This window comes from Heliangelus exortis, chromosome 2, assembly GCF_036169615.1.
Source record: "Heliangelus exortis chromosome 2, bHelExo1.hap1, whole genome shotgun sequence".
Taxonomy (NCBI): Eukaryota; Metazoa; Chordata; class Aves; order Apodiformes; family Trochilidae; genus Heliangelus; species Heliangelus exortis.
This window is the reverse complement of record NC_092423.1, coordinates 3783476-3798333: the sequence shown is the minus strand read 5'-3', so window position 1 is coordinate 3798333 and position 14858 is coordinate 3783476. Positions and strand designations below refer to the sequence as shown.

The following is a 14858-nucleotide window of genomic DNA, read 5'->3' as shown; positions in this document are numbered from 1 at the left end:
AGAGACCTTATTGCCTTCTACAACTCCCTGGAAGGAGGTTGGGGTGAGGCAGGTGTTGGCCTCTTCTCCCAATTGATAAGTGATAGGACAAGAGGAATTGGGTTCAAGTTGCACCAGGGGAGGTTCAGATTGGATCTTAGGAAAAATTTCTTCCCCAGAAGAGTGGTGACGCATTGGAACAGGTTGCCCAGGGAGGTGGTGGAGTTGTTGTCCCTGGGGATGTTCAAAAAAGGGTGGATGTGGCTCTCTGGAAGATGATTCATTGGTGAAGGTGGTGCAGGAACTTGGACTTAATGGTCTTGATGATTTCCAACCATGATGATTCTCTGATGCTATGGTTGTCAGAGTGGGTGCTGGGGGACTCCACAGGGTACTGTTGGATGTATTGCTTGTTTCTTATTTCTGCCTGAAAAACATCTGTCTTGGCCTTTTAGACTATGAAACTTTCAGGTTTAAGGCCTATCCTGGTCAGATTGTTGATCTCTCCTTCTTTTGCTTGATAAATGGCTGTACAGCCCATAACCAATGGGTGTTTGCAGCTCAGGTGGGAGAGGAGGCAGAGATGGCTTACAGAGAGAGAAATACTTTACATTGAAAAAAAAAAAACACCACCCTTACAATGCCAGATACACAAGGAGGGGCCAAGTAACAAAGAAGTGTTTGAACTTCACACCTTTGTCAGTTTTGTTTAATAAAGGCTCTTTTTAGCCCATTGGAGGTTCTAAGCTCTAATCTTGCTTGAGAGTCTGGGAAATCTTCCTGCCTTTGAGTATACTTATCAAAACAGGCATTGCAGGTTGTCAGCATCTGGTTTTTCTCCCCTCATAGTTAATTTTTGAAGTGTTTATTTCTCAAACAAGAGTGCAATAGATTTCCCAGGAATCACATTTGAAGAGAGTTCACCTGGTAGGCAAAGTCCGAGGTTGGAAATGTTGGAAACTGGATGTTTTCAACCTCTGACCTTACCTGCATCATGTGAAATGAGGACTTCCACTCTCCCTCTCTTGGCTTTTCACGAGCAGAGTGAAAGACGTCAACACTTTGGTGAAAGGTGCAAACACCTCACTGCTTTGCTTAGATTAAAAATTTTCCAGGAACAAAGGCAATGGGAAAATAATCCTCTCAAACAACATTGGTTCAGCTCCAACTGGCATTGTGGTACTATTAGAAGAGATGTTTTTTGGACACCTCAGTATTAAAGTACACTTGGTTTGAGGTCTGAACTCTATGACCCAAGGGGTCCCTCCTATTTATGTGTTTTGTGTGATATGAACACTTCCTAACAGTGTGAGAATTGTACTCCAAGTACTACCTGAAATGTTCTGTGGCATTTGAACCAGCGAGAGGCAGACATTTGCTCAACAGTAAGCTGAATTTTCCTTTTTAAATCACCCTTTTCTCTTTTCTTGCAGGGAATGTGAGCAGGAATTGTACAAGCCAGGGCTGGACAGATGTGTACCCTGCACCGTATGCTGTAGCTTGTGGATATGATACCAACAGCACCCCAGGGGAAGAGGTTTGTACACCTGGATGGGTAAACATCAAGATTCACCAGGGACTGAGCTCAGAATCACCTGACCATCCCATGCCCAATTTTTTCCATTCCCACTCTGTTTCCTCAAGAAGGAAGGATCCCCTGGAAGATCCCTGTAAGCAGAGGTCACTGAGCCCATCCTCCCTTTGATTTCCAGGGAGGTGACAGGAATCAGCACCTGGAAAAATCAGACCAGTGTGTCTGTGATGCCCACACATCCATGTTCAACTTTGAAACAAGCCCTCCACATTTATATATATCCTTTAGTAGACATGATTCCTGTATTTCTAGGTCAACATAAGCATTAAAGGCTCAAAAGTGATAAAAGGACACTTGGAAAAACTTCCTTGCTGTTGGTGCTCTGGAAAAAATGTAGAAAACACATGTTTTCCTCCAGTGTTACTGAATTTTTATAAGGAAGTTCTCCATCTTTCTGGGACACTGCCTGTATGTAAATTTAGTAATCAGTGACTTAGGTGTAATTAGCTTTAGAGTGTATTGGCATTGCACAAGGAGGAGCTTTTTATTGGTTTGCTTCACACTGAAGCTTGAAGGATCAAGTCAATGTTTTCCAACATCTACTCTAAACTAATCACCTCTAGCTGTCCCACAGTCTACCAGAAAAAGCTTATGCTAGCAAAGAATCATACTTCACTGCAGCCATGTGTTTATGTTAACCCTATATCCATGATTTTTTCTTGTTGTATGAGGTATCTCAGTGTTTGGGAATGCTGGACACAGGAATCTCAATAATGCATAAATATATGTGAGGAGAGGGCTTTGTGTGTGGTCACACTCTACCAAGGCCCTCAAAGAGTTAAAGGAGAATCTAAACAGACCTGAGCCAGCCTTAAGTGGGGAAAGAGTAAGGAAAACAGGAAAAGGAAGATTGCACAGAGAATTTCAGAGCTACTGAGGAGGCACTTGCTCAGCCACCACTTCACATCCTCACCTGTCCCGTTCTTCAGATCAAGTTCTGGGGCACTGGTTTCTTCCTATAAACACCATCATGATGGGGCTGCTCCAGGAAGGTCCTCCATGGAGAGCTCTGCTTTATGTTCCAGCTTCAAAGGGGATTTGGGAATTCCTGGGACATTCTTTGGCAACCCAATGGATTTGCGGCGGTGCCAGAGTGTCGCGTTACCAGGAGAACATCTATTGTGTTCTCTTAATTCTTTCTTAATTATTTTTCTCCCAATTTCCTCAGTTTTGCCATGCTGTTTAAGTCTAATTGGTGTGGAAGTTGGCTGAGGGGGGTGGAGGTGCAGTATTAATCTGTGAAGGAGAATAGATTCTTGTTGTTGGCTCTCAGTTTGACCAGGAAGGGGTAAAGGGAACAGAAAAAAATGAAAAGAACAGGTTGTGTGGGACATGAGGTCCTGAACAGACTGATAACCTGCCCTGATAACACTTCATGCACCTGTAGCTGGTCTCAAATCAGAAACAACAAGAAAAGGATGAAAAAGAAACAAGGGCTGTGTGTAAGATTTTAGTTGTGAATCCCAGTAGTCCCTAAGAAGCAGATGATGTGGGCATTAAAGCTGGGCACTTAGGATCTTTTGCTGTGCTAATGAATCCTTCTCCAACATGATCTTAGGAAAAGACAGATATTAGGAAATGAGGTGCTGGGGGGAGGTGTTTTTGCTGTCCCATTGTCAGATGTGACACACAGTTTCATAGAAACAAAGTTTGTCCCTTGTGAGCCTCTGGTCAAGAGGGGCCTCTCTAAGAGTCCCCACAGGCTTCATCTGAAGACAGTGAAGAAAAATATGAAAATATGAAATAAAATATATCATAAAATATATCATAAAATATGAAAGCTCCAGAGGTCAGCTTACCCCACATTTCATTCCAAAGGAACCTCTTTACATTTACTGAAAAGGGAGCCCAGGTGACTTTAGGCTGAGTGATGTGAACCCAGAGTATGTTTGGGTGCAGGGCTACTGAAAAACTCTTGATCAGTGTTTCTGTACTTTTTCTCTGACAAAAATAAATATCTCACCTTCTAATCTCTTATTACCAAGGGGAAAAAGTTGAGGTTACTGAACAGAACCTGAGGAAGCTAATTCTCAGTTCATTTGAGTTTAGCATCTACTTTAAATAACTGTGACATTAAACAGAGACTTTTAGAAGTCACAGGGAGAATGAGGAAATTGTCTCATCTCATTCTGTAAGGCATTCCAGGTGTACAGCTAGAACCTGGGCATCCTGGGCATGCATTTTCTTCATTTCCTAAATCCCTTTTTTCTGATAAGAATATTTTAGTAATCTGAGTGCTGAGTGGAATTCCAATCCCATTTGTTATCTAGGGTAAAATTCTCTGCTTTGATATCTGCAAAATGGGGAATGATTGGCATTAACAAGTGCAAATGAAGAGTGAGAAGTCATTATGTGCTGTTTCCAGAACAGAGATGACCCCACGTGCTACATTAAAGCTGTTTAAGAGCCATCTCTGTACACAAGGATTGGTTATCATAAAATATGAAAGCAGGGAATTGCTTATTGCATCTTTCTGTGCATAACTTGCTCCTGTGAGTAACTCTAAAAAGCAAAAGGTCTATAGCTGTATAGACCAGAGGGTTTTCACCCATCCCTCCACTACTGACATCCCATATGATATCTTTGAATTTCCTTTCCTCTGCACTCCTAAATCTAATGTGGGACTCTTCAAACTCAGTCCCCTCCCACAAAATCTCTCCTTCTACTGGTCAGGTCTTTGCTTGGAACACTTCTGCTTTAGTGCCATCAGGAAGGAAATCAGATAATGAAAAAAAAAGATGAAATCAACATGAAGGAAGCTGACTGCTTGCATTGGAAGATTCTCATCTGCCTTTGGGGCAGAGGCCTGAGCACTCAAACAAGACTGGAAACAAGCCTACAGCTAAATTTGGGGGGGTCTGCAGGAATGTGGGGTAGAAAGGTAGAACCTTAAGAGGAACCTTAGGAACTGGGTGACTCCATCAGCTCCTGGCACCAAATGGATGAGATGAGGTTGATAAATTGGCCTGAAACCCTTGATTAAACCCTTGATTACACATCCAGAGTTTCTGACCCAAAGCTCTTAGTGATATGGATTAATTGAATGGGGCTATAAAGATATTTTTAGCCATCTTTTAGCCATCTCTCAGGTCTGTGGTCTAAGAAGGAATATAGATGTGACCAATGCAAGATTTGAACTCTTTGGAAACTGTGTCTTAACACCCCTCTAAGCTGCCTTGTGTAAATGCTAGAGGATTACTACTCATTGCAGCCTCACTGGTTCTGTAAAGTACCTACTACTTGTCAAGGCGTATGAAAATAGCATATAAAAATGTCATCTCTCATTAATAATCAGTGTTTTCTCAAACAAGGTTGGGTTTAGATTTGCTGTTTAAACTCCTCTTTGTGGTTTGGGATTTGGGGAGGGGGTGTGTTTGGTTTTTTAATAGAAAATGGTGGCAAGGAGTGGATGCAGATTCGAATGAAAACCTGGCTTTTTCATTGATAAAACAGATATATAAGATATAACTCTTGTCCTTTTTTTAAACTGCAAATCAGCTGCTGGAAAACCTTAGGATAGCTGAGAGTTTTGGTGCCTTACTTCCCCATTTTATTTAGAACAAGTTTCCCTGTTGGGTTTCAGTCCTTTGGTGCCCCATGCTCTGAGATTCCCTCCATCAGCTGTTGAAGAGAAAAGCTATGAACCAATTTCCAACTTAACAGATGTTTCTGAATGAACATATCTGTGATTTCAGTGAGAATATCTGTAGCTTTTACTTATCTAAACACAGTACCTATCTTCCACAAAAGCAAACCAATTTCCAGACCAGTTTTTATCCTCAGTGAACAGGAGGTGAAGCTCATCAGAGCCCATGTGTCAGGCTGCAGTTTGACTCAACATGAGCCATTCATGTTCCCCAAGATTTTAACCATGTACCTGTCTCTGCAAGTGTCAAATCAGTTCCTGCATGAACTTTTCCCACGTGTAACCTGATTTTGGTGTGCTCCAAGCTCTACTGCAGCTGGAGCTGTTCTTATTCTCACCAGTGCTATTCTCATTGTGTCCTCTGATGGGGATTTTAAAGGCTGAAGTGAAAGGATGGTTTCTCAGCAAGAAAGCCAATACAGGCTGAGTGATGGGGTGTTTAGGAGTGTGTGGTGGCAGCTTTCTGAAAGTCTTGTTTTCTTTCTTTCCTTCACACCAGCAAACAGTGTTCTATGGCACAGTCAAGACGGGCTACACCATCGGCCACACCTTGTCCCTCATCGCTCTCACAGCTGCTATGATCATTTTATGTCTCTTCAGGTAAGATCACGAGTGGAAAAGGCATAGGGATGCACAGGGCAGAGGGAATCTTTAGGCTGTGAGTGTCACAGGTGGATGGAAAAGATTCCTTACTTGGACAGGGGGAGGGATGTTCCTCCAGCTTTTGGTATCACCGCTTTTTGGCAGGGGATTTGTGTCCTCGGGGATTTTTTTTTGGTAGGGGATTTGTGTGTGAGGTTTATCACTCAAAACTAATTATTTAGGTGAGATTCATCACACTGAATGTAGATTTTCACATGATTCATCTCTGCATGAGAGGCCAGAATCTTTGAATCAATAAGGTGTGGTTAGTAGGTCAAGAGAGGTTCTCCTCCCCCTCTATTCTGCATTGGTGAGGCCGCACCTGGAGTATTGTGTCCAGTTCTGGGCCCCTCAGTTCAAGAAGGACAGGGAAGTGCTTGAAAGAGTCCAGCACAGAGCTACTGAGATGATTAAGGGAGTGGAACATCTCCCTTATGAGGAAAGGCTGAGGGAGCTGGGTCTCTTTAGTTTGGAGAAAAGGAGACTGAGGGGTGACCTCATCAATGTTTTCAAATATGTAAGGGGTGAGTGTCAGGGAGATGGAGTTAGGCTTTTCTCAGTGGTGACCAGTGATAGGACAAGGGGTAATGGGTGTAAATTGGAGCATAGGAGGTTCAAGTTGAATATCAGAAAAAATTTTTTTACTGTAAGGGTGACGGAGCCCTGGAACAGGCTGCCCAGGGGGGTTGTGGAGTCTCCTTCACTGGAGACATTCAAAACCCACCTGGACACGTTCCTAGGCGATGTACTCTAGGGGGCCCTGCTCTGGCAGGGGGGTTGGACTAGATGATCTTTCGAGGTCCCTTCCAACCCCTAGGATTCTATGATTCTATGATTCTATGAAGGTTGGAAAAGACCCCCAAGAAAAGACTCCCCATAAAGTCCAACTTTTAAGCCAACACCATCAGCCAACCAAGCCACGTCCTAAAGTGCTAGGTCCAGATATTTATTAACACCGCCAGGGACAGTCCCTCCACCACTTCCCAGAGCAGCCTGTTCCTGATTTTATTATATTCTGCAGAGACCTTTTCAATATGATACATATGGATATTATGGGATGATGTATTTTCACTGAAGGAGTTACTCAAAGTGGTACAGATGAATCACAAAACTGCCTCCCAGAGTGTATTTCAGTCCCTTCCTTCTATAGCCCATGGAGCTCCATGGCAATACATCCAGAGCCATTTTAGGCATGCTGGAGCCTCTGAGATGTGCACAAGACTAATAGATGTGATGCAGAACCTTCAGGAAACTAAGGTTTAATAGACAGACACCCTGCAGCAAATCAAATGGCATCAGATACCATCTAGATTGCAGCAAATTAAGTCAATCCTCAATCTCTATTATTTAGAATAGATTGAGGCATCTAAATCTGCATGCCTCCAATGAAGAACTCTTCATATAATCTATTATAATGTTGTTCAAGTGTTGGGAGAGGAGCAAAAAACAGATCTCCATTAGATGGAAGAACCTTTTAGATGTGATTCCATCTCCTCTCACCACTCTCCAGTGGCTTCCCTGAAATGTGTTAGATTATTGTCCCACTTAGGACAGGCCCAGACATAACCCCCAAAGCAGAAGTTCTGGGGTCACTCTCACACTTACACCAAGCCTGGCCTCACCCTTCAAGATCTTTGCACTTCTTATTTGATTTGTACTTATTTGATTTGCCTTCACCTGCAAGTTGAGAGGACTTCAGCTGGGTCCCATTACCCTGTCAAGAGATTAAGAACAAAAACTCTACCAGTGAGTCATTAAGAGGTGGTAATTTAATCATGGTGCCCATTCCCAGGGAATTAGGCCTTTCACTAGAGCTCATGTAAAGTTCTGCTTAAAAAGAAAACCAACATGATCAAAATTCAGCTTCAAAATATTAGTAGATAATGAACAGAAGAACCCTGGTGTTTCTCTCAGTACCATCAGTCACTATTAATTTTTCTGTTACAGGAAAATACATTTCGTATTGCTTCACAAAGTCTGTAAAATGTGTTAACTTTGGCAGCAGCTGCCAAGAGTTTATTTCTCTTTCTGAAGAAATATTTCACTTTGAAAAGAATTATTGCAGCACAAACATTCTGCAGAAAACAGAACCTGTGTCATGAGCACAGTTTGCTCAGTCACAACCATTTCTTTTCCAGTGGAGAGCAATGTAATGGACCTGTTTTCTTTCATTCTGTGCTTTGACCTTGTTTGGTTTGTTTTGTTGTGTTTTGGTTTTTTTTTCCAAGAACTAGAAGAGGAACAACACTGCTGCAGATGTATGGATTGCCACATGTTCTGTGGGTTTCAAAAGGCTGAAGTGGATTAAGTGGGCATAGTCTGTCCTGGTGTTTTTAATGTTTAATTCTCCATCTGTATTTTGGCAGAAGAAAGAAGTAAATAGGTAAATAATGCTTTTTTGAGAGGCCTTGCTATTCAGAAATGTCGTTTCATCTCTTTACCCACAGAAAACTCCACTGTACTCGAAACTATATCCACATGCACCTCTTCATGTCCTTCATCATGAGAGCCATTGCTGTCTTCATAAAGGATGTCATCCTCTTTGAAAGTGGAGAATCTGAGCACTGCTTTGTGAGTTCAGTAAGTAGCCATGTACCTGGAAGTTTCCACCTTATTCTGTTGCCCCTCTTAATCAATAACACCAGAAATTAGCAAATGTACGTGAGACAGGATGTTGGGAAATTTGGGTTTTTTCTTGCTTGGAAGAAGCAAACCCGTGATCTCTGCAGGTTCATTTGTATAGGGAATGCAAAAAGTAAATTAGCAGGGTCAAGAATTTGTAGGCATCTGGCCCCAGGTCAAACCCAGAACTGGGGCTCTACAAGATTTTGGGGCTCATGTCAGTCCTGTGTCCATCTCCTGGTCCCGTGGTAATTTTTTTGATATCCTGGCCAAAGGAGAGTGGCAGTCTTGTGGTTTAGGTATTCAATAAAATCTCCTTTCAGTGAGGTGGGAGTCAGATTCGGAGTCAGATCCAGATACATAACTTCAGGTGGATCTACAGGGTTCTTGGAGGTACTTATGAGGTGGGTACCTATACATTAGCTGTGTGTGTAAAGTGCAACCCTACTCAGTCAAGCTTTAATTACTCATTCTCTACTCTTCACATCACCTTGTAGAAGGCTCCTGGATGGGTCTGTGGGCTCCCTGATTGAAGTGACCAGATCTCTGCAGGGCTTTAAGCAAGAAATCTATGTAAAGACATCATGGTCTACTTTTTATCTGAATTTGTATCCCACACCAGCTCTCTGCAGCTCTGAGATTTCCCCACTGTGATGATAAATGAGGGGAATAAAGGAGCTGGGATATTTGTTTCACTTTCCAACTCAGTGTTATCAGCTGGAGCAAACATTAGGGAGGCAGAGGAGCTGTTTATCTAAAGGTCAGATTGACGTAAGAGAACACCAGTCATGAATAATTTTAGACAGGAAATTGAAATCACCAAAATAAAGAGATGTGATCAGGAGCCAGCCTCCCCCCCCCAAAAAAAAAAAAATCTTCGTAATAAATTCATAATATTAGATGAGCTGCTTGACAGTAGTAACAGGGGACGTGGCACAACTGCCCAGCAGTTTCCTTCTGGACCTGTTGGGGTTTTTTTGTTGTTTTTTTCTATCATACAACAGCAGAAAAAGATTCTCCTCTCTCATCCACCCAGTTTTTTCCTTGCCTTCTGGCTTTTCTGCATCCTTACCCTGAGCCTTGTCCCTCCTGTTATAATCACCTTTCTCCTTGAGCATCTCTCAGATGATACCAAAGAGCAACCTTCTCCCCAGCTTTTCCCCACACACAATCCATTCCCATTGCACTGATCCTCTGTCGTTTTTTCTTTTCCCCCCCACTCTGTGGTTCACTTGGGATCTGTATTTTTTAGCAATGGCTTTTTATTGTGAAGGCCTGTGAATGGTTAGAATGACATCTAAACTGGAAGAAACAAATGCCTGGTGTCTGGTGCCTCAGATAACTGCTGATGCTACTTGGCAGAAGAGCCAAGAACCCAGTGAGCCATGGAGCTTGACCAAGCTCTTAGCCCAGCAGGAGTTTGCTCTGGTGATGAGTGAGGCACGACTGCAGAAAGCTGTGTGAGAAGTGTTTGCTCCAACCATCCACCCAGAAACACTGCTCTATATAAATAAAGGACTTTGTCCTGCAGGATCCACAGCTTCTGGAAGAGCCAGACCCATGGCTGCCACCACTGTGTGTGTGTCTCCCTAGCAGAGGGGTTTTTTTAACATTAAAATACCAGCTCAGGGTGAATGGCTTGAAGGATACACACACTGCCCAGGTAGCCAAGAAGGCCAATGGCATCCTGGGCTGGCTCAGGAACAGCGTGGCCAGCAGGTCCAGGGAAGGGATTCTGCCCCTGTGCTCAGCCCTGGGGAGGCCACAGCTTGAGTCCTGTGTCCAGTTCTGGGCCCCTCAGCTCAGGAAGGAGATTGAGGTGCTGGAGCAGGTCCAGAGAAGAGCAAGGAGGCTGGGAAGGGATCCAGCACAAGTCCTGGGAGGAAGGGCTGAGGGAGCTGGGGGTGTTGAGGCTGGAGAAGAGGAGGCTCAGGGGAGACCTCATCACTCTCTCCAACTCCCTGAAAGGAGGTTGGAGCCAGGGGGGGGTTGGGCTCTTTTCCCAGGCAACTCTCAGCAAGACAAGAGGGCACAAGAGGTCTCAAGTTGTGCCAGGGGAGGTTTAGGTTGGACATTAGAAAGAATTTCTTTACCCAGAGGGTGATCAGGCATTGGAATGGGCTGCCCAGGGAAGTGGTGGATTCTCCATCCCTGGAGATATTTCCAAAGAGCCTGGATGTGGCACTCAGTGCCATGGGCTGGGAACCACAGGGGGAGTGGATCAAGGGTTGGACTTGATGATCTCTCTATGATTCTGCAAGGGCCATAAAAACACGTGGAACAAATCTGTCTCTGCAGCACTCAGCTGCCCATCACCCCTTGCAGAATCTACACCTGTCTTGAGCCAACATTTTTAGACCAGGAAAAATACCTCCATGAAAAGTAGTCAGAATGCTTCTCCTAATACTATTCATCTTATTGGAGGAATGCTTATAAAATCCATCATGTTTATGTGGGTTTGGTTGGGTTAGGTTGGCTTTCATTAGGTTAAATAATTGGTTTGTTTGTGCTTTAAACTTGCAGGGTGAAGTTTTGATTTGGGAGAGCTGGGTAGGAGTTCATATACCCAGAACCTACTACACAATTTACTGAAGGTTTTGTCTATAATGGTTTTGTATGGCCCTGAGCTCATTCAGTGTCAAGAGAGATTTGTACAAACAGTTCAGTTTTGCTCTGACCACTGTCTTTTTTTTTAAAGAGGGCAAAATGAAAGCAATAACAGGGTTTTACTAGAAGAGAAGGTACTGCACTTAGTTCCTCTAAGGAAAAAAAAAAGATAAACGTATCCCCCCTACCAGAATAGATTCAAGGCTATAAAATCCAAAGAAAAAGAGACCTCTCCCAGCATTCTGGAGTGCCTAAATTGCTGATCTTGGCATTACCTGTTGTAGTAAGAATATATAAAATTATATTTTACCCACCAGCCACACAAAAATGTTTTAAGCTCTTCACCAGCATGTGTCAGTGCCTCTATTCCTTCCCTCTGTTTTCTTTCTGGTTTTTTTTTGTTTTTTTTTTTACTTCTCCACATCATTTACTGGAGCTTTCTCAAGGTTTTTTTTTTTCTTTTTCTTTCTTTCCCTCTGTCATTTGTTTTACTGTAAAACTTGTATTGTAGCAATGTTCAGTAGACATGGAGGGATCAGCAGATATAAGGATAATCCACAGAACTTGTTTGGCAGATGCAAGTCTCTTTATTTAACCTAATGGTAAAACTGTAGACCAAGGAGATGGGGGTGTTGGATTTGAGTGCTGACAGGAACATCAGAGAGATCTTCAGCAGAATCCTCAGTAGAAATTAAAAGCTGTCAAAAAGCTCAGCAAGAAGAACTGAAGCCAGTCCATTGCAACATCCATCCCCTCAAGCCAACAGGAAATACTTGGCTGGGTGTCAGAGGAATTTGTGGACAGCGTGAGATGGTTCAGGTCAACCATGAGTGAAAGAGCACACAGTGAGAAACTTCTGCTTCACATGAGCAGGGATTTTTTCTCTTTCCTTTGCTCCTTGTGCTAAAACTCAAATGTGGCTGCTACCTAGGAGGTGGGAGGAACAAGGATTTCCTTCACATTACACACCTGGGCAATAAAAAGTGGACCTCATCACAGGGAGGGCCTCATTTCCATGGGCAGAGAGACTGGAAAGCACTTGGTGCCTGCACCTTGGTGCCTGGATGGTCCCTTTGAACTCAAATGGATGGGGTGCAATTATCATAGAATCACAGAATGGTTTGGGCTGGAAAGGACCTTAATGATCATCCAGTTCCAACCCCCTTCCATGGGCAGGGACACCTCCCACCAGCCCAGGTTGCTCCAAGCCCCATCCAACCTGGCCTGGAACATTTCCAGGGATGGGGCATCTACATCTTCTCTGGGCAAACTGGACCAGTGCCTCACAGGAAAGAATCTCCCTTTAGCTTCTACTTAGTGGTTGTCTTGTCTTGTTAATGTCTTGCCATTGCCCTGGGGTTGATGAGCAGGGACTGGGGACAGTTACCCCATTTACCCAGATAATTCTATTTTTACATCAAAACTGAACTCTGAGTCATCTGACCCAGAGGCCAGACCAGCTAGGGCTCATCACCACCTTGGAAATACTCACAAGGCTGCCTCCCAAAAGCAAATGATTGTTCCTAGGAGACAACACAGAAAAGCTGAGTCCCTCAGAGGCTGACAGTTGTGTAACCCCTGTGAAAATCAGTGGAAGAGAAATGCTTGAATAGCCCTGAGGGTCAGAGTCAGAGGGCTTAGACTTGCTTCTGACGTGAGGAAAAGCAGACATGAGAGCTTCTGACTGAATTCAGCAGATAGGATGCTGGCTGAGGAACCTTTCCTGGGCAAGGCATGAAGGGCAGTCACGTGGACTTGCAATTTTTTAGGTTGGTGTAAACTGATACAGCTCCATCTGTTTTTCAGAGGGTTTGCAAGCTTTCTGCCAAGTGTAAGACCTGACCCTGCTATGCTTTGCATAAAATAGAGGTTTTCTCATGGAATTTCCATAGGAGCAGAGCCAGGCTTTTAAATACCTTGCCATTTTCAACTGGCTTTCAGCTGGCATTAAGGGGTGAAGGCACTAATGAAGGTTGAGGTTATCTCATGGAGCTTTGGAGCCCATATGGGTTGAGCTATTGCTAGAGAAATGATGCTCCAGTCATAGAATTAATTCTCTATCCAGTTTCTGGCCCAGCCTTAGTGGAAGTAGTGGCACAGGAAAGATGGAGATGGAGATTGAGCTCAGAAGCTTCTTCCTCCTGTCTCCATCTTTTTCTTTTGAATCGTTTTGGTTGGAAAAGATCTTTAAGATCAAGAAGTCCAACCATTAACCACCACTAAACCACGTCCCTGAGTTCTAACCCTACACATCTGTTGAAACCCTTGAAGGAGCAGGCAAGACTTGGCTTGCTGCAGTAATGTGTGTGTGTTCAGGTGCATGGCTGTACAGCAGAGCTCCTCAGTCCAGAAACAGCATTTCTGCTTTGTGAAAGTGGTAACAAATCAACAAGCTCAGACACAAATCCAGTTTATAATAGTTTAATAAATTGCCCTGTGACAGCTGACGTGGAAGAAGTATTCCAGTGTGTGCTCTTAGGCAATGATGGGCACATGAAAATGTAATGGATTGTGACCTAGAGGGAAGCAGGTTGAGATAAATTGAATTAATTTCCCATTGCCAAGGCTTAAGAGCACTCCTGCTTAATGTTTCTGGGGCAGCATTGATGCAGAGCAATATGTTAACAGGGAAAATATGTGTTGGAGACCTTTTATCCTTGTGCCTGAGATAGATGGTGACCATGAATCCAGTTGCTGATCCATCTGCTGTACTTTTTGTGGGGCTGACTGGCAGTTGAAGCCAAGAAGGGCAGCAGGAGCTGCAAGGTTCCTCATCAAAATGTAAGATTATTATTCCCATTAAGCTCTTTTCTTTGTTATAATTCCTGATAGATGGGGAGATGCTTGAACTGAGGTTTTCAGCTTGACAGCATAGGTCCACACAAACTGAAGGCCATGTGCCTCTGTCAAAAGCTACTTTGTTCCTATCAAGATGGCATTTTAAGAAGTTCTTTCAGGTTTTTTTTTCTTTTCTCTCTTTTCTCTTCCCTCTTTTTCTCTCTTTTCTCTCTTTTCCCTCTTTACTCTTTTCTTTTTTCTCTTTTTTTTTCTCTTTTCTCTTTTCTTTTCTCTCTTTTCTTTTTCTTTTCTCTTTTCTTTTCTCTCTTTTCTTTTTCTTTTCTCTTTTCTCTCTTTTTTTTTCTCTTTTCTCTCTCCTCTCGTCTCTCTTACTTCTCTTTCTCTCTTTCCCTCTTTCCTTTCCTTTCCTTTCCTTTCCTTTCCTTTCTTTTCCTTTCCTTTCCTTTCCTTTCCTTTCCTTTCCTTTCCTTTCCTTTCCTTTCCTTTCCTTTCCTTTCCTTTCCTTTCCTTTCCTTTCCTTTCCTTTCCTTTCCTTTCCTTTCCTTTCCTTTCCTTTCCTTTCCTTTCCTTTCCTTTCCTTTCCTTTCCTTTCCTTTCCTTTCCTTTCCTTTCCTTTCCTTTCCTTTCCTTTCCTTTCCTCTCCTCTCCTCTCCTCTCCTCTCCTCTCCTCTCCTCTCCTCTCCTCTCCTCTCCTCTCCTCTCCTCTCCTCTCCTCTCCTCTCCTCTCCTCTCCTCTCCTCTCCTCTCCTCTCCTCTCCTCTCTCCTCTCCTCTCCTCTCCTCTCCTCTCCTCTCCTCTCCTCTCCTCTCCTCTCCTCTCCTCTCCTCTCCTCTCCTCTCCTCTCCTCTCCTCTCCTCTCCTCTCCTCTCCTCTCCTCTCCTCTCCTCTCCTCTCTTCCCTTTTTTCTTTCCAGTGGCTCAGTACACTGATTTAACCTAAAAGCTTACTTTTGGAGGAACAGAATTGCCC

At 43.5% G+C, this 14858-nt stretch overlaps 1 protein-coding gene across 3 annotated transcripts in view; it reads left to right on the top strand.

Annotated features, from left to right (window-relative positions):
* VIPR1 (vasoactive intestinal peptide receptor 1) overlaps window positions 1–14858 on the top strand; it is a 132214-nt gene that overhangs the window by 91112 nt on the left and 26244 nt on the right. For all 3 annotated transcript variants that reach the window (XR_011724112.1, XM_071734586.1, XM_071734587.1), the window contains exons 4-6: window positions 1413–1516; window positions 5719–5819; window positions 8309–8441. Coding sequence is in view for 2 of the 3 variants with exons in the window: in XM_071734586.1 (XP_071590687.1) it covers window positions 1413–1516; window positions 5719–5819; window positions 8309–8441 (338 nt within the window). In the remaining variant the exon portion in view is untranslated. The remainder of the gene's footprint in view (window positions 1–1412; window positions 1517–5718; window positions 5820–8308; window positions 8442–14858) is intronic.